Source organism: Gopherus evgoodei, chromosome 11, assembly GCF_007399415.2.
Source record: "Gopherus evgoodei ecotype Sinaloan lineage chromosome 11, rGopEvg1_v1.p, whole genome shotgun sequence".
NCBI classification, from domain to species: Eukaryota; Metazoa; Chordata; order Testudines; family Testudinidae; genus Gopherus; species Gopherus evgoodei.
The window spans coordinates 42,231,309-42,252,012 of NC_044332.1; the positions used below are offsets into that span (position 1 = coordinate 42,231,309).

Below are 20,704 nucleotides of genomic sequence, written 5' to 3' on the forward strand. Positions count from 1 at the left end.
AAAACAATGTGACAGGATCAGATGCAGTTCTGTAACTTTAATGACATGGTACTGGGTTCACAGTTGCTTCATGTCCAATCCAATGACAAAGAATCTATTATGGATTTTTCATTATTATCACAACCCCTCCTAAGAAGTTGTTTTTTTCACACTCTTTAATGGGCTTGTGTGGCACTCTTATTCATTCTGCATTAAGAGCATTACATGCAAATGTGTATTAAAAATATTATGAAAAATAGTTCACAGCAGCTCCAGCTACTGTTTTAATAAAAAAACAAACAACTTTGGTTTTAGTTTTATTCACCCACAGGCCAGTCCACATTGTTTACTAACATCCTCCCCGATTTCCTTCCCCCGCCCCTTAAAACAAGTAACTATTTGTTTCTTCCTTAATTTTCTGGATATCATTAAACTGAATTCAGGCAAGTTTTAGCAACAATGCCCATATTCAGAATGAGGGGGTTTGCCTGACAGACCTGTAAGATGGCAGTGCTATCAGGCATCAATGTAATAGTCAACTCAATATTGAGATTTGACCAAATCCAATACTAAAATAGTAACTTACACTGTTCTCATGACACAATAATAGCATTACAGCAGTGTGGTGGCACTTCTTTAGGAGTAAAGTGATTTGCTGACCCTCCACCTATTCATGCTGAGTGGGTTATGCTTTTATGCTACAGAAACCAAGATGATTCATCACTGCTCACTATGCTAAAACTACTGTCAGTCCCTAACAAACAGCTCTGCTCTTCTATTCAATTTGTAATGAGAGGCAGTGGTTACTAACAATAATTAGGAACCAGGCGTTCCCAGGTGCAAATGCAGTCATAATGTGAACTCTGGGGAATCACTCACTCTCTGTGAATCCATTAGCCAGCAATTAAACTGGATGAGGACAGGATTTTCCTCAAAAATTAGCTACTGCATCCAAAGTTGGGTTTTCCACAGTAGGCAAGATAAAAATAAGGTAGCACTCAAAGACAAATTGTGACATGGAAGCAGAAAACAGAAAAAGGAAGATTACAAAAAACTCACATTGAATTATTAGCATTTTTGTTAAAAAAATGCTATGAAAATAATATTTCTCCCAAAGAGATGGCTCCCAATGCAGATGGCTGCCCCACAGAAGAAATGAATTCTGCTGTTATACTGATCAACCGTACATGACAGCAGTTCAGGCAGAGTGGAGGCTCAATGAAACTATTTCATCTGTCCCACACCCATCCATTTCCTTAGGCTTTTTAATTCTGTATTAGGAATAGAATTACACTGCAGTGACAGATACAGCTTTGCAGAGTTCTACTAGCTTCAAAAGGCATTTCATATATTTGAAGCTTCTCCCTGCCCTCTACTAAAAAAAGCTTCCTCACAGGCCGTCATATGTTTGCGATGGGCCAACCAGGCTTATAAATTAAAAATGTATATGCAACACAGAAGGTATTCCCCTGGCTGTCAACACACAAAAAGGATACACAAGCAATGAAATAGTTAAAACACAGCACACTGTATTACACACAAAATGTTTCTCATTTCAAGTTTATTAAAACTTTAGCAGTACAAATGATCCAGGTTTTAGATTATCAAAAGACCAAACTGAAGTCCACATTAAAAAAAAAGGTGTTCCCAAAATGTCTCAAACTTTGACACAGAATGGAAACAACAAGTCCATAGCTCATCCACGTCTGTCTTCATCTGTTCCAGGACTTGATTCATGATCAGACTTTTTATCCTTACGATGGGCATGGTCTCTTTCCTGACTCTTTGATTTTTGGTTAATTTCTTTTTCTAGTGAAGATCTAGTCTTCTCTTTTTCTCTACTCCTGTGTGCAGATGATTTTTTTAATTCTCTATCCTTACTGCTTTGTCTTCTCTTTGAGTCTGGACTTTTATCCTGATCTCTACTAGCCTTTTTATCTTTATTGGTCTCAGGGCTACTACTTTCACAGCTTTTTGAACGCTTCTTCCTTTGGCTTTCAGAGTCATTTTTCTTATGTGAACTTCTACTTTCCCTGTTCAGATACTTCTCTTTGTTTCTGCTTTGACTTTCTTCTCTTTCACGGCTCCTTGAGTCTCTCCTCCTCTTATTCTCTTTTCCTTTAGATTTTTCTGGTGTGCCTTTTCTCTCTCTACTTCTTGATCTTCCTTTTCTTTTTGCTTCTTTATCTTCATTTTTTGAATGCTCTCTACTTCTACTCCGGTCTCTCTCTCTACTTCTAGATCTGGCTCTCTTCCCTTTGTCTCTGCTTCTGCTTCGTTCTCTTGCTTTACTATTGGAACTGTGTTTTCCTTTAGTCTGCTCACGTTCTTTGCTCCTTGATTTTCCATGTTTCTCCCTGTCTTTGCTTTTACTGTGATCTTGTTCATTACTTCTTGATCCTGCACTTTTACACCTCTCCTTACTTCTGCTCCTTTCTTTCTCTCTCCCTCTGGAATCGTGGTGCTTGTCTTTACCTCTCTCATGATCCCTCTCTCTGCTTCTCGATCTCACTCTCTTTTCTTCATGTCTGTTGTGCTTAGTGTCTCTTTCTCTGCTCTTTGATTTCTCTTTGCTTTTGCTCCGGCTTTTAGATTTAGCTCTTTTCTTGGCCTTGCTTTTATTATGCTTATCGTCTTTTTCTGAATTCCTCCTTGTCTCCCTGTCTTTACTACTGGATTTGTGGTCTTTTGTCTTCTTCTCCTTTTCCCCTCTTCTGTTTGGACTCTCAGAGACTTGTCTGTGGTCTGATACTTTTTTCTCCTTTCCTCTTCCAGGGCTTTTTTGAGCATCTTTCTTATTTTCATTTACTTCACCCCTTGGGAAAAAAAATATTTATTTTTAAATCTTTTGAACGAAAATAACTTCACTACTGAAACTGTTAATCATCGCATGAAGTTAAATTTGTATTATGACATCTACATTAATGGCTACACAGTTACCATAATCATAAAGAGAGGTGGTTTAAAAGGGATAGAGCAAAGATAGCAACGAGAGAACTACACCAAAATCACATATTCTGAGAATAAAAAAAATTCACTGTGATACAACAGATGAGAAAATAGGCACCACTGTATTCTAGAGAGAAATTCCAACGTACATAGGAAAAAGCAGTGCCTTACTTGTCTCCCTTGATCCATCTTTCTCCACTGGAAACTCTCATTCTTTGAGCTCTTTGCATTTCCTGCCTCCAATGTGGAGGAGTCTCACTGCGTCTGAAGCGATCCCTTGACCTGGATCTGGAAGGCGTCCGATAGCGCTTGAGAAGGCAAAAAAGAAAGAATGTTAGATATAACAGAGTTTAATATTCCACAGTAGGCAAGATGTGTCATACATTTGGGGTGAGATTCTGAGTTGCACCTACCAGAAATGCAGCACAGAACTGAGCCCACCAGAAAAAGAGGCAACAGTGAATTTATGTCATCCTTACATCACCTACATTCTGGGCTGCTCTGGGAGCCAGACTGGTTGCTAGCATAAATTGTGAGAGCTGGCATAATTTACAACATTCCTCCCACAGTCTGCCAGCGGACTGCTCCACAACTTACAGTAACTGACAATTCACATAGCTGTCTCAGGCTACGAGGACTCTTCAGTATCTGACATGCCCCTCCCATCCCCACTACTAGGGTTTAGGGTGGAGGGAATCCTCAGAAGATAGTCTGCAGCTGTCTTCCAGTTACTCTCCCTTGACTGGATCCAGGGCTTTTAGAGCCAGTTCACATTGCTCTGGTCCCATTACCAGCAAGTAGGGGAGAATCTCACCTCTGGATTGCAGTCAAACTTCATAGTAAAAGTACTGAAACTAAAGGTAACACCTGTATAACATTATCTGAAAAAAAGTTAGTTAAGAAATATAAAAACTTGCAAAGTAGTCTCATAACCACATTTTTTTGTTGCATCCTGCTATTGAATTCTGATATGCAAAGTATCTTGGTTCAAATCTACCACCCTTTGTAAACCAGAACATTTCCCTCCTGAAAATCAATTCAGCTTTCCAGCACTTTATTAAGGCCTCTCACTAACGTAAAAGGTTAAAGAACCATTTCATTTTAAATCTCCATTTTCACTCACTAATAGCATCCTCAAAAAATATATATTTTTCCCCCATACATTTCTCGTGCTTACTCTCTGAGCCAAGAAGCAGCTTTCTTTGCAAGTTTCAGAAAAATGCCTTTTTGGAGTTAAGAGTGCAGGGCGTGGAGAGAGGAAGGGAGCGGTCTGGGCGGCATTTTTTAATTAAAAATGTTTCATCTGGTTTACTGCATTCAAGTAACTCAAAAGTGGCTTTATTTCAAATATACACTCAGCATATAGAGAGTTCTGGAAGGAATGCAATCTGAGCCATATTTGGAAACAAACGAACACACAAGCACTTGAAAATTATGTACTGAATGACTAGGGCTCCTAGGCACTATAGAATTACAAAAATAATACACTTACATTTTATATTCAGTTAAAATGGATACCTCAAATGTTCGATCAAATATCCACACTGCAGTCTCAGAAATTCCAAAAGACCTTAAATGAGTTTTATGTAAGAGCCAGGTATTATTATTCTTTGAAAGAGAATTGTTGGGCTTGAACCTGAAAATCTTTTAGTATTAAATCAAGTTTAAAGAACTTTTTTCATGAGAATGAACACTGCTCACCCTTGTCCTGCAATGAAAACTTTCCGTAACATTTTGCAAAGCATCACCAGAGCAATAGTTTAAAAAATTTTTACCATTAGCTTTAAAATTTATTTAAGGGCTATTGCAAATATTCATCATTGTAGGCCAGGCTTGACATGAATAACTGGACATGGGTGAGGCCTCATTTCTTGAAAGGCAGAATTAGGGAGGTGAGTGGATCAGCAGGATGGAAACAGAATGTTTGTACTAACTAAAACAAAGGGCAACACTCAGGAAACCATTTACAATGGCCAAGATTACCTCATTTTATGTTCCAGGCTTAAGAGTAAGTCATGCATGGGCAGAGCATGCTGTACAGGGATTGGTTCCTACAAAGTGACTAAACCAATCCCAAAATGCATGGATGCAACATATAGAAAACACAATGTAATGTGTAAATGTACATAAAAGAAGAAGTTTGCTGTAAACTTTGGATGTGTGGTATGCCCTGTACCCATTCCCTACACTTCAGCCTGATCAATTCAAGTGTAGTTTGATTGTATACCACTAAAGAAAACTCAGTGAAGAGTTCAGAGTTGAACTGAGTTCATGAGACCCAAGTAGATAGGGTCTCAGGGGCTACTGAGTGGATAAGGTCTCAGACGCCGCCCCAACATACCATTAAGTGGATAAGGTCTCAGGTTCTGGCCTGCTTTTACCATAATTTCAATTAGGCTTGCTTTCAGCTGAAATGATGATAAAAATGGATTCAGCCATTGATGCTGAATCTATATTTGAGCTCCCACAAATCCAGCTGATCTAGGATTAGTATCAGTGGGAATGTTTTTTCTGCATTTCCCCTAGTATAGATGCTGCCTCACCGTCACAGTATAGAGTACAACAGAAACCCCCAACCTGATTTAACAATCTAACTTCAGTGGACTTTATTAAAATTTAATTATGAGAAAATAATTTACTTGGAATTTTGTTATTTAGGATTATTGTTATTACAGATTCCTATTCCGAATCTAAAACCTCTGGCACCTGACAGGTCAGCACTTGATGGAACTAGGTTGTTTTTCTGAGCCATGTTTTCTGCTGGTGCCCATCAGTAATTTTTTTTTTTAAATATTAAAAATCGTTCCAGATACATTCCTAGAGAGTTTTCTGTTCTCTATAAAGGGGAATTTTGTTGTACACTGGATCCTTTGAAGAAAACGGCTGTTTTTCTGAAGATATATACAGATAAGAAGATTATCACTCACTTTTCCCTCAGAGTTGGGGATTGTTTGGGCTTCGCTACTTTTATATATATCAAAAGTAGTTTTTTTCCAAATGAGCAGAGCAGTGGAGTTGCTGAACACTGGAACAATCAGGCAGGAAGGCATGCACTTCCTAGCAGTTGGTGGCTCAACAACTCAGAGCTTTGAGCTACACACAATTTTACCCGTCATGCATCTAGGTATGAAATTCAGAGTAGGGGACCTATTACAACTAAACACTATTTCTCAAACCAATATTAGAGCAATTTGGAAAATGCTTACCATCTCTTCCACCAAACTCCAACACTGAGCATGACAAATTAATGTTACTTTTTCATGGGACCACTGGCCAACTCAGATTTTGCCAGTGGTATTTAAGATTTTACAGTTTATTCCAAATGATTAACAACTCATGCTTTTGAACTTTCAAGTAATTTGGGTGAGCAAAACAGATGTAGTTTTCTTTTACAAACTTCAACAATAAAAATAAATTTTCTTTTAAATATCAGAGGGGTAGCCGTGTTAGTCTGGATCTGTAAAAGCAGCAAAGAATCCTGTGGCACCTCATAGACTAACAGACGTTTTGGAGCATGAGCTTTCGTGGGTGAATTCACCCACGAAAGCTCATGCTCCAAAACGTCTGTTAGTCTATGAGGTGCCACAGGATTATTTGCTGATTTCTTTTAAATGTATTCAGTGAGCAATACTGGCTAGTGCACAGACCAGGAGGAGTAGTGTCAGAACTACTGGATTCTATACCCAACCCTACTACTGCCTCATTATATGATTAAATCACTTAACCTCAATGCCTTACTCTGCCAATCTGTAAAATGGGCATAATACTGCCCTTCCTCTCTCCCAAGAGGGATGTGAAACTGCTTTGAGATCCTCAGATGATATGTGCTATAAAAGTGCAAATCGTCACCAAGGTTGGGTTTTTTTTGTTTGTTTGTTTGTTTACACTTACCCTTGGTCCTCTTCCTTTTATTTTCCTTCCAGATCTGGTCACTAAAAGCCTTCTCTGGTATGACGACTGGGAATTTGATGGATTACTAAAAAATGAAGAGAACTGATGCTGTCTATTACAGTGGTTTTAAAAATTGTGGAGGGAGAAAGACCGGAAAAAGATCATTTAGACAGACTCCACTACTATTTTGGATTGGGTCTTTTGCAAATTAAAAGAAGCCAGTCAAAATGAAAAGAAAGAATAATTCTCACTCTCCAGCCAGTTCAGATAATAACTAATGGTCATCACTTCACTATAAATATTATCATCCTATTCACAGTATAAAAAAGGCATACAACGTTTTAAAAAATCCCTTTAGGGGCAGATAGGAGAAGAAGTGTTCCCTTACACATTTTTGGAAAAGACCTGGCATAGGAACATCTCAGTACACGTACATGCCAAAACAAAGTCACTGTGTCATCATAATATAAGCCTGCCCTTTCCTCATTCCTATCGTTCATCATTCTGCCTAAATTTGTTCTAAGTTTTTAAGGATAGGAACCTGGTCTCTTTAAACATTTCTCCAATGTATCTAAGCACTCTTTCGAGTGCTGCAAAAATAAATAATAATTTGCAGGGGAATTACAGCTTGTGAAATGTTCCAAGGAGTGAACAACTCTGTTTAGCCTCAGGATAGGTATTGTACCATCATGGCTTGTGCTGTACAAAATTGACTACACTAACTGACTAGTGTGCTCCAACCTTGATCTGGAGAGAGAACTTATAAGGCTGAGAGTCATCTGCCTGGTCCAACGGAACTCCCTCCCACAAGATAATATTGAGGCCAAGAGCACAGAAAGAGAATCATGCACATATATCAACAACAACAGATATACTTTTTCTCTTGTCTAGTACAGGGAATACAAATCTCTGTAAAGTAAACCACTAACTGCATGTGGGCAGGAATACATTTCCTATATGGGCAGTTTATTTCATAACTATCCATTATAACGTTTCTTGCACTTGTCTCAGAAATATCTGTACTGGCTATAGTCAGTAATAAGATACTAGAAAATATTAACTATTGGTCTGATAAGGTATGGCAGAAAGAATCAGTGTCCAATTTAAGGTGGTTCATCAGAAACTGAATTGAGAAACATAATACTTCATATGAGCCACTAAACTGTAATATGGTGCTGAATTTCCACTCGATACTAATGAGTCAAGGCGTGTGAGGTAATATCTTTTACTGGACCAACTTCTGGTGGAGAGAGAAGCATGGGGGCCATACAGAGCTCTCCTTAAGATCTGGGAAAAGTCTCAAGAACTCTGTGTGGCATGAAAGCTGCTCTCTCTCACTAAGAGAAGTTGGTCCAATAAAAGATATTATCTCACCCACCTCGTCTCTCTAATTTCCTGGGACTAACACAGCTACAACTGTGCTGCATACAACCCTTGATACTAAAGCAGCTATCTACCCTTGAAGTGAAAGGCTCCATATACTGTTTGTAAATCCCCAGAGCCAGCCATCTCAAGTGGAAACTGTATTTGCAAGTCAGTGATTAAATTCTCCTCTATTCCTTCTTACATTATTTTCCTTGTAAAATTCCCATAAAATGTATCATTGTAATATCCACACTACTCACCCTTAAAAACAAGAACATTTTATGAAATTTGAAGTGTCACTGCTCATAACGTGCCAGTGGTTAAGCACCACATGGGAAAGCTGGACTTCACCTATGAATCTAAAAGTACTGACTTGATCACATCATTGTCAGTGTGTAGTCCCACTCAAACATATGTAAGCTTACCTCTCTTTTTCCTTCTCCCTGCTCTTCCTTTCTTTTTCTTTTTCATCTATTTTAGGAGGACTTTTTCTCATGAGGAACCTGTTTTCTGGTACAGGAGGGATCTCCTCAGGACGGACAGTAGACAGTGGCTGTGCTTCAGGGTTTTCATCTTCACTTGCACTGGATGAGCTTTATTTATACACAAACAAAAAGCTATCAATGCTTCAGTTTTAAATATTTGTGTACCTTAGATTTGGGCTTTCTAGGAAAGGTCTCTCTCTCAACCTGTCTATACTTAAGTACTTCAGAAGCGTTGTCAACTGAAGGTACACATAGGGAAAAAAAAAAAAAAAAAGAATTATTTACTTGGTCATCAGAGCAATTTAGAAAAGGTCTGAGTTCTGCAAGTTATACTTAATGGTCTTTGTAGTAATAAAAAAATCTAGCTAAGGCACAAAAAATCTGAAAGTTATCAACCCAAGCACTTACAGATATTTGAAACTATTTACACATATAAAATAAAGGCTAAGGCTTCAAAAACAGCAGCCATTTTGCTCCCATGAGGTCTTCACTCAGAGATATATATATTATGTATGTATTCCTAACTGACATTATAAAAGATTTTTAACCAACGATTTTTTAATACATACAGTGAATTGCTGAATATACTTATATTGTATCTTTAGATTAGAGCTGGTTGTAAATTTTCTGAGGAGCCTGAGCATCCATGGTCTGTAGCTCTGAGCGCAGCCCTGCCATGCCAGGGCTTCCAGGCTCCCTTCTGTGGAGCTGAGAGCATGGAAGCCCCAGGAGTCCAGCTCCTAGCTCAACAGTCACAAGCCTGAAAACCCTGAGAACCTTGGCTCATAGTCCTTCCAAGATACCTGCCACTGAGACGGGAACCTGGAGATCCTGGTATGGGCTTCCAGGGTCTGTGACTCTATGGCAGGCACACAATGAAGACTGCCCTGGGCTGGGAACCCCAGGGCTTCCAGACTCCTGGGCCAGCTGGCTCCATGGGCTGCCTGACTTTGAATGAAATCAAATTTCCAAATACCAAAATTTCTCACAAATTGAAAGTTTCAGCCAACTCTACTTTAGAAGAAACAGAGTTTGGAAAATTAATATAAAAAGAGTCACGTTCAGATTGTGTGTTTGAATATAAAACTGCGAGGAATTGTATAATTATTTGTCCAAATCTAAAGGGAGCATGAGAAAGGTGAATGCATTTAGATGGTAAGATACATGAAGCTGAGGCTGGTCCGAAGAATAGTACTGCTGTAACAGATGATTTCCTCAATTCTTAGTGGTTGCACTGAAAGAAAACATACTTGTACAACTTTACCTCTAAGTCAGATTTTTGCATGGGAATACTGTAGTAAACTGGGGGTAACATTTTCAGAAGCAGCCAAGTGACTTAGGAGCCTAAAGTTACATTGCCTTTTAAGGAGACTTTGGTGTGCTTGGGTAAAATTTTCAAAAGCACTTGACAGGTTTAACTTTGGCACCTGATTTTTGAGACGTTATTACAAGTTACACATCAGTAAATTAAGGTGTTAATACATTTGAGCTTTAATTTTGTTCATTTTAGACCTGTATACATCATACATTATAAAGTCTCACTGTGTATAAATTAATTCAGGTTCCAAAAGTCTTTTAGAATAGCAAAATAATCCTACCTTTTCTTACTTTTCTTTCTCTTTTTCTTTTCCTTCTTATGTTTTCTAGAATTTTTCTTGTGTTTCTTTTTTCTCTTTTTAGGTTTCTCTTCAGAAGCACTTTCAGAATCAGATGATGAATCAGAAGAAGATTTTGAATCACTTGAACTTTCTGAATCACTGGATGAGGAGGATGACTTGTGTCTTTTCCTCTCTTCTTTCTTGGCTATAAATCAAAGTTACGAAGACATACATTTAGATGTCAAACAGTTCCACTGAAAGCTCAGAATAGACAATTCTATCTAATATCTCCCAAACTTCCTAAATAATTCTGACTCAATACTTTATCTTGTAACTAAAGTCATTACGGTAAATACATAATGAAGATTTGGTGGAAAATAATTTTGTCATACAAATAATTGAGAAATTTTTAAAACAATACATGATAGCCCATTTTAATTTATTTAAAATGACAAAGAAAATTTTTTATTACCAACTGTGAACTCTCAGTAACGCTTAAGCACTTTAATTGTACTAAAATATTACTTCTTTTTAGCAGCAATCTTACGTTAAAGTGTAACACAGAATGAAAAGTCTTATAAGGAATTTGTTCTCTAGTTTCCAGTATTAACATGATCTCAGGCTTGGTCTACACTATGCGTTTAAACCTATTTTAGCAGCGTTAAACCGATTTAACGCTGTACCCGTCCACACTACAAGGCCCTTTATATCGCTATAAAGGGCTCTTTAAATCGGTTTCTGTACTCCTCCCCGGCAAGAGGAGTAGCGCTAAAATCGGTATTACCATATCGGATTAGGGTTAGTGTGGCCGCAAATCGACGGTATTGGCCTCCGAGCGGTATCCCACAGTGCACCACTGTGACCGCTCTGGACAGCAATCTGAACTTGGATGCAGTGGCCAGGTAAACAGGAAAAGCCCCGCAAAATTTTGATTTTCATTTCCTGTTTGCCCAGCATGGAGCTCTGATAAGCACGGGTGGCCATGCAGTCCCAAATCCAAAAAAAGCTCCAGCATGGACTGTACAGGAGATACTGGATCTGATCGCTGTATAGGGAAACAAATCTGTTCTATCAAAGCTCCGTTACAGAAGACAAAATGCCAAAGCGTTGGAAAAAAGTATCTCCAGGCTACACAGTGCTGCGTGACAAGTGTAAGGGGAAGCCAGAGACTCAAATGGACGCTCATGGAGGGAGGGAGGGGGTACTGAGGACTCCAGCTATCCCACAGTCCACAGCAGTCTCCGAAAAGTATTTGCATTCTTGGCTGAGCTCCCAATGCCTGTAGGTTCAAACACATTGTCCGGCGTGGTTCAGGGAATAGCTCATCAATTTACTCCCCCCCGCCCCCTCGTGAAAGAAAAGGGAAAGAAATCGTTTCTTGACTTTTTTCAATGTCACCCTATGTCTACTGAATGCTACTGGTAGACGCGATGCTGCGCAGTGAAGAGCAGTATCCACTCCTCTCCCCTGCCCGGTGGCAGATGGTGCAGTAGGACTGGTAACCGTCCTTGTTATCAACCCGTGAGTGCTCCTGACTGGCTTCAGGTGAGGCTGGCCGGGGGCGCCTGGGTGAAAATAGGAATGATTCTCGGTTATTCCCAGTAGATGGTACAGAACAGCTGGTAACTGTCCTCATCATAGCAACTGGGGGCTGAGCTCCATCAGCCTCCTCCCTTTCCTGTGTAAAGAAAAGATTCTGTCCTGCCTGGACTATCATAGCAGCGGCATGCTGGGCTCCTCTCCCCCGCACCACTTAATGTCCTGCCTGGACTGTCATAGCACCGGGAGGCTGCCTCCCCCTCATTTTATCTTACTAACAAATCACTGTTTCTTATTCCTGCATTCTTTATAACTTCATGACACAAATGGGGTGGACACTGCCACAGTAGCCCAGGAAGGTTGGGAGAAGAGGGAAGCAACAGGTGGGGTTGTTGCAGGGGCACCCCCCTGTGAATGGCATGTAGCTCATCATTTCTGCAGGATCTGACACGGCGCAGCTGTGCTCTCTGATACACTGGTTCTTTAGTACACTTGCCCCATATTCTAGGCAGGATTGACTCTATTTTTAGAAACCATAAAGGAGCGATTGACTCGGGGAGTCATTCCCAGTTTTGCCTTTGCGCCCCCAGCCGATTTCAGCCAAGGGCACCATGATAGCAGCAGACAGTACAGAATGACAGATAACAGTCATCTCATTGCCAATTTACACCGGCAGCAGACAGTACAGAACAACTGGTAACCATCTCTGCTATCATGCAAAAGCAAATGAATGCTGCTGTGTAGTGCTGGAGTATCGCCTCTGTCCGCGGCATCCAGTACACATACGGTGACTGTAAAAAAAAAAAAAAAGCTGAACGGGCTCCATGGTTGCCGTGCTATGGCGTCTGCCAGGGCAATCCAGGGAAAAAGGGCGCGAAATGATTGTCTGCCGTTGCTTTCCCAGAGGAAGGAATGACTGACGACATTTACCCAGAACCACCTGCGACAATGATTTTTGCCCCATCAGCCACTGGGATCTCAACCCAGAATTCTAAGGGGCGGGGGAGACTGCGGGAAATATGGGATAGCTACGGAATAGCTACTCACAGTGCAATGCTCCGGAAATTGACGCTAGCCTCAGACCATGGACACACACCGCCGAATTAATGTGCTTAGTGTGGCTGCATGCATTTGACTTTATACAATCTGTTTTATAAAACCGGTTTATATATAATCGGAATAATCTTGTAGTGTAGACGTACTCTCAAATCTCAGACAATCTATTCTATTGAAACCCAATTAAACCAGTTTGATAGCAGCAGCAGATGACTTAGGCTGATCCACCTAGCAGCTAGTTCAGTGTGAAATACCATAGATTTGGGAAGACCCAAGAAAAAGATAATTCTTCTTAAGTGAAAATGAGCTCAGAAAATAGAAGTGACCCTCAGAGCTCATCATTTTTCCACAAAAATATGCCAAGAAGTATGATGGTGCAAGCCAACTACTAATTGCCTCAGGTTAGAAAGAAACCTCCACTATGGGTAGGTTTTTCCACAATTATCCACTATAAAGTTCCTTGCACCTTCTTCAACAGTCCATGAAAGGATACTGGGCTCGATGGACCATTAATCTGATACTGTATGCCAGTTTCTATGTCTTATCATATCCTTGGCCTCTAAATGAAAAGGAGTTCAGTGCCACTTTTGGAGGCAGATGTCAAGTCCATTAGGGCCTGGATTGAGAACCTAATTTCTTAACTTTGACAGTATGTGAAGAAGGTATCATTAAAAAGGAGATGATGGCAAAAGTAGTAGTGTAAAAGACACAATTTTAAACAATATAATGTATTTCATCCTTTCATCAATCAAGTAAAATAAAAAATAAAAAGAACGTCTCAACTAGATATATTAATCAATTCAATCCAAGCTATTCTCCAGCCTGACTTGTCCCCACCTCTCCAAAAGACTGTCAAAATAGGGGAGTTGTAGGATATTTTCAGACTCTGGAACATCATTATAATTGACTAATACAATTAATTTTAAGTTTTATCCCCCCCACACCCAAAGAAAAACATCACTGGCTATAGGACAGTTTTGTGCGGTAAAAGGCTCAATCTCAGGCACCAGAGAAGACAAGAAATGCCAAAAGAATTTTTTTTTAAAAATGGATCCCCATTGTGTCTGTAGAAAACTGCATTTAAGCAGAAAGTTTGTTATGATCTTAAAAACAGACTTCAGAGTCAAAGAAGGATTTTAAATTTGAATATGACTCCCAGCTGGGATCATGTTCGTCTACTTAAACAGTTATTGAGAGCTATCTTAGAAGTTAATTAATCAGTTTCACTACTGGTTTATGCTGATTTCAGCTGGCATACCCCAATGTACAGAAAATGGAATGTCTGCTTGGTACAAGTTTTAGAGGCAAAAAGCAGCCTCAAACTTCCTTCTAAGGCAGGGTTGTTTGCAAAGGGGGAGGCAGGAGCACAAAAATGCGGGCACAGGAAGTCAGTACAGCTGGAAAGTGGATGCTGCTACCTCAGAAGATGTGCACCAACTCAGTGAATCCCCCTCTGAAGCTGCAAACTAAAACATTGTCTCCTCTGGAAGGAGCCATGAGAAAGAGCACCAAAAGCCACCGAGGTGAGCCGAACACAGGGGCTTTGATAGTGCAGAGAGGTGTCATCCGTACCTAGCTGTGGTGGAATAAAATTTGATTATAAAATGAATATTGAGCTAATACGCTGGAGTAGCTGTTCTTCAGGAAAATGGCCACAATTCCACAAAATATAGCCTCAATTTTCTTCACTGCAGGTTTACAAACCTATGGAGGTTGAAATGACTGGAGCTCCACAGTTCAACAGAAGCGAGCCCCTCAACACCTCTAAATAACTGAAGGCTGACAACCAGCTTCTTTCCTGTGAAGATCCTTAATTCTGCAAAAATGAAGTTGCAGAGAAACTCCACTCCAGCAGAGACCTCTGTTGGCAGCCCCAGACAACATGAAGCTTTCATGTATCCAGAGAACTGAAGAACAATGCGTGGGTTTTACTGGGTTCAACCTTTTAACTCAAACCATGTACTGAAAGTTATATAATAGTTATTTTGAAAATGAAATGGGAACTCAGTTAATTCCATATTTCAAGTAGAACCCCTAGGCAGTGGTCAGAAGGAGAGGACTACCTCTATGTACAGAGCTAGAGGAGGTGAAGAACTTCTCTTGAACTAGTGTATACCTGGAAATCCCCCTTAGAGGGGTATAAACTGCTAATTCAGGAGCAGTGTATTCATTCTGGAAAACAACAACTTTAGGTCCTTCAAACGACTCAGCTGTCATTAATAAAATGTCTGACTTTTGACTGAGTTCCATAATCATAGTCACAGATATAAGTGGTCAGAGCAGGGATTGTCATGTTCAGCCCTCAAGCTGGGCTGGTTTGGTTTTGTTTGTTTGTTTTTTATAAAAGAGGTGATAACCCTAAAAAAAACAGAAAAAATAATAAATACCATTCAGATATTCACATCTATAGTCTCTTGCCCAGTCATTTATCTATGCTAACTACCTCTTCTACCCAAAGGAGGGGATTGGATTTCCCCATCCAATAAATAGAAGGGAAAGCCAAGTCAACAGCACACTCGTTTTTGAAAAGGTGTAATTTTGGGGACCTGCAAGATAGCAACACACAGAGGGAACAAATCTCTGACCCAATTCAGTTTCACATGTCTTAGACCTAAAGGTTGTACAGTCAGTGGATTATTCAACCAGTAGCTAAGACAGGATTGCCATTTGTTTTCCAGTTATTATTACACCATCCTGACAGATCATAAGGGTTGGAGGTAGCTGTATCCCAACAATTATCATCAACTGCAAAAAGTGTATATAGAATCCAGTATGATGGACGTCATGGAAGCAACGGCAACTTATTTCTCCAGTATCGATGCATCACCTGTAATCAGAGGTTAGTATTTCTCACTACATTAAGCTTTTTAATGTTATCACAGAAAAGTCTGCTCTGATCTGGACTGGAATAACCAAATCAGTGGGGACAGATCCATATCTGGAAGGCAAAGCATTCACATCATCTCTGGCAGAGTTTCAGACAACTTCCATCACATACTCTTGATTTGCTGGGGGAACTTCAGGTTATTGTCTGCAAGCTGGACACGTCCCTCATGGCTAGCAAGATCAAGTAGATAGACACTGTGTTTGCTATTGGCAGTGCGTGTTAATTCTTTCTAATGAAGGGCAAGATGCCACTGTTTCTCATACGAGCAGTAATTAGGCTACTGATAACCATCCCTTCATCTAAACACTCTTACTACCACCTTGTCTCAAATATGCCTTTTCTGGATAAAGTCAACGAGGCATGCAGTAATGAGACAGTCAATCCAGTTTCTGATTGGTTATATTTGGCTGACTCTTCGATTGCCCTCTAGTGATGGAAGCAACAATTTCAAAAGCTGTCTGGATGGGCGGGTAAGATCACTGAAGCGGTTCTGCTCTTTCAGAGAAATATCAGATGGTGGTGTTGGCTTGCTGGTCCAATGGCTTTCCAGAGGAATTTATATTGAGGTGCTACATGTACACTGGTGAAATGCAACTATTTTTTTCATTGCATGCAGACTGGGTGCTCTCTTTGCTTTTCCAGTGCCTGGCTCAGACAGTGACTTGGATGACAGCAAGCTAGTGAAGCTGAATCCAGCCAGCAATGAGATGGCTATTCACTGCAGAGAAGCTTCTAGATGAGCTGACAGGCATGGTATTTTGCCCCTGAATTTGCTCATCCTAAACAAGGAGATTTGCAATTTATGGGTACTTTTTTGAGCCCGAGATGGTACACTGGCCAAAAGTGTCTTTCCCCAACCGCACCTAAAACAACTGTAATCACTTTTCAGTTTTACACAACTTCACAATTATTCATACCTTTGTGACTTACAGAATGGATTAGCATAATGTTCTCAATATTCTCACTTGGAAGTTTCAGCTGGTACAGATTGCAAAGGCCTGACTGCCTACTGCGGTTGGCCACAGACACTATATCAGTGCTACAAAGACTGTTAGCTTCCTGTTCACTTCTGGGCCCAATTCAAAGTGAAAAGTTCTCTTTTAGAAGGCATATATGGTTTGGCTCTTAACCACTTGAGACCATTTCTTTAGTTATGCACTACCATGGTAACTGAAGTCATCTGACAAGCTTGTTAAGCATCCTTAAAGCTGCTGGCAGAATGTTTTCAAGGGAGAGGCCTCTAACTCCATTATCTGCTTTCATTGTTGGTCCAATCCAGAAGAATAAGGCATAAAGTCTATTTTCTCAAAGCTTTTGCCTAAGAGGCTTATTTATATGGGTTTGTATAGACTGTCAACTTAGTAAATTATTTGTTACATAAATTTTGTATTTGTACATCTGTCCAGTGAACATGATGGGTGCATTTTTAAAATTGAAAAATTAGGAGTTTACAAATGCATTTCATGAAAAGGAGTCTTGGATGAAATGTCCACTCTTCCATTGCTGTACACAAACAGAGGCATCACCACATACTCTGCTGAACAGCCAATAGATAACAGTTCAATCAGTTAGCTCTGAACTAACTCTTGAAAAGGGCCTATGGTATTCTTCTTTCATATTCTTCCCAAACATAGAAGAACTTGACTGTATCTCCACTCAGGACAGCATCCTCCTGGGAAACATCACTGCATTTCTTCCTATCTAAACTTAAGTGAAACAAGATGCCTCCAACCCCCAATTAAGAAATGTCTGCGTAAAGAATGAAAGAACGGGTGAAGTCAAGTTCTGCAGTTCCCCTTTCCTGTGATAATATTGTCTAGACCTTGTCAAAACCAATTTGGGAAGCAATTTTATTTCCAACTCTGTGGCAAGTTTAGATCTGTAATAAAGTTGCTACCTCAAACTGACTACTAAGTAAGTGGGAACTGAAGGTAAGGAACTCTCCAGGGTAGACTGCCTACCTGAACAGAACAGAATGTAAAATGCAAGCAACCGTTGCAAGCTTACTTCAATGGCTGACTTATTTGTGGAAGAGGATGAACATGCAATGTTGTGAAATTGCTGTGCAAAGTGAACATAAAGAATTATAAGGATTTTCTGCAAAACACATGATCGTTTATGTACAAAGGCAAATATTCCTTCTTGAATACCAGGACAAGCTTGCCCCCCGTCAATTACAGGCCAAAGCAGAGAACTCACTGTCAGGGTTTACTATAAAAGAAAGAAGACTTAGGCTGACAGCCAGATGTTATTTTTCTCCATTCTTTCTCTTATAAAATTTCAGCCTATAAATATGTTTAAAACAGGCCCCTTCCTCCCCAACCCATCCACCATATTGTCCAGAATATATCAGACTTCATAAATCATAGCCAAATGGCATAGCTGTCCACTCTCCACACTTCAAACCTCTTATGAAATGTAGCCACTATTATGACACCACAGACTATTGGGCTTGAATGGGAGATAGCATCTGGCCCAACAAGCACACTTAACTCAGATTCATAAAGCTCAGGCTAGAGAAGACCATCAGATCATATAGTCCGACCTCTGGTATACCATAGGCCATTACATTTCCTGTATTGAGCACAGTGACTTGTGTTTGGCTAAAGCATATTTTCCAGAAAAGCTTCCAAGTCTTGAGTTCAAGACATCAGGAGGTGAAGAATTCACCACTTCCCTTTGTAGTTTGTTCAAATGGTTAATCACCTTCACAGTGATTCATGTCCAACTTCCAATTTTAATTTGTCTGGCTTCAACTTTCAGTCACTGGTTCTTGTTATGCCTTTCTCCACTAGATTAAATAGCACACTAGTACCAGTATTTTCTTTCCATTACGGTACTTATACACTAATCAAGTAACCGCCAAATCACAGATTGTGCTCTCAGTCTCTGACTGCAAGGCATTTTCTCTCGCCCCTGAATCATTTTTGTATTGCACCTTCTCCAATTTTTCCAGCGTTCACATTTTTAAAAGGATATCAGAACAGGACATAGCATTCTAGTCTCTTTCACCAATACAGAGGTAAAATCATCACCCTACTTACTGCTCCCCTGTTCATATATCTTAAGAATCACAATAGTCCTTTTTGCCACAGAATCACACGGGAAACTCAACTTCAGTCACTTGTACATTATGATCCCTAAATCTGCTTTCCAAGATACAGTCCCCCATTCTGTAGGTTCCTTATTCCTTACTATGTAACTTTTCATTTGGCTATATTAAATTGCATTTTGTTTGAATGGGCCCAGTTCGCCACATGTTCCAAATCACTCTGTATGACTGTTAACCATTTAACCAATCTTTGTGTCATCTGCAAAATTTATTTTTTTATATTTATTTTCAGATCATTGATGAAAATACGAGACATCAAGCCTAGTACTGATCCCTGCAAAACTCCACTAGAAACACTTTAATTATTATTTCCTACTGACAACTACTTTGAGATGTCAGTTAGCCAGTTATTCATCATATAATAATATTTTTTTAATCAGAATATCATGCGGTACTAAATTAAATACCATACAAAAGTTTACATATATTACATCTAAAGTTACCTTTATCAACCAAACCTGTAATGTAAAAGAATTAAATTGTATTTGTTTGATCAGACCTAGTTTCCACAAAACCATGCTCACTTGCATTAATATTCCTATTCATTAACAGCTGAACCTTATACCAGCTTTTCTGTTGTTTTGCTGAGACTGATGTTAGACTAACTGACATATAGTTACCCAGATCATACCACTTGCTCTTTTTGAATAGTGACACAATATTAGCACTCTTCCAGACTTTTGGAATTTCCCTGGTATTCCAAGATTTATTAACAATTAATATCAGTGGGCCAAAGATCTCCTCAGCCAACACTTGCAATTGGCTGAAAGTTATCCAGTCCTGCTGATTTTAAAACACATCCTTAGCTGATGATGACATCCTCCTTAGTTACTAATGAACTAGAAAGTACTTCATCGTCCTCATGTGATACAAGTACAAGTCTTTCCAAATACAGAAAAGGAATATTTATTGAACACTTCTGCCTCTTTTGCACCATTAACAACGTTACTATCTCCATGTAGTAATGGGCCAATACCCATTACTAGGATTTCTTTTGTTCTGAATATATTTTTAAAACTTCTTCACCCTACCAGCCATGATTTTTGCCCCTTTGTCTTTAGTTTCCTTTATCAATTTTGTATACTTAACAACATCTAATTTGTATCGATTACTATTTATTTCCCTTTCCCCCCCATGTTATAGATTTCTTTATTATCAATTTCTCTGAGGTGTCAAAGGGGAGAAAAGATTGGTAATACATTTCCCTCACCTTGGCGAGAAACCTATCGAACTCCAAGTCATAGCTTCTGTTTTAGACTTCTGTCACTTGTCATGATCTTTGCTCTCTGCACTCCTCAGAGACAGCCTTCCAGCTATGCCCAAAGACCAAGTAAATTAGCCCAACAATCAAGTAACCAAGCAATCCTTAATTCCCTTCACCCATATCCCACATTTATCACTTTTCTGCAGAAGCACAAGTCCTCTCCTCCACATTGTATTTCTATCACCCATGACAGTACCCTAGAATACAATCCCCTTATTTTTACCCAATTAATAGTATCTGAGAACCCAATCTCTACCCAAATTATTTTTAAACCAACTTTACACCTTCCAACCCAAAACCATACTCCTACTGCAACTCAAGCCATTCCCTCTGACCTCACTGAAGCTCCCCACGAAACCCAAGATTTGTCAGCTTTATTTCTAGTCCTCACAGATACAGCCTTGTAATCCATTCACCCTCTTCCTTCCCTGAATATTGCCACCTCACCAAGACCTAAGCTAAAAGTGTTTTAGTTCAGCCTCCCTTCCTATGAGATGATGATCAAACTGCAAAAAGATATTTTTGGTCACACTCTCCAGGAACCCACCCACCCTTCTTTTGTCTTTATGCCACTTCCCC

At 39.6% G+C, this 20,704-nt stretch overlaps 1 protein-coding gene across 5 annotated transcripts in view; it reads right to left on the reverse strand.

The window, feature by feature from the left end:
* Positions 1–1,511: 1,511 nt before the first annotated feature.
* PPIG (peptidylprolyl isomerase G) overlaps positions 1,512–20,704 on the reverse strand; it is a 40,990-nt gene continuing 21,797 nt past the window's right edge. For all 5 annotated transcript variants that reach the window (XM_030579424.1, XM_030579425.1, XM_030579427.1 and 2 more), the window contains 5 exons: positions 10,268–10,472; positions 8,610–8,777; positions 6,820–6,904; positions 3,100–3,236; positions 1,512–2,795 (listed from right to left, as the gene is read on the reverse strand). In XM_030579424.1, coding sequence (XP_030435284.1) covers positions 1,676–2,795; positions 3,100–3,236; positions 6,820–6,904; positions 8,610–8,777; positions 10,268–10,472 — 1,715 coding nt within the window. In that variant the 3' untranslated portion in view covers positions 1,512–1,675. The remainder of the gene's footprint in view (positions 2,796–3,099; positions 3,237–6,819; positions 6,905–8,609; positions 8,778–10,267; positions 10,473–20,704) is intronic.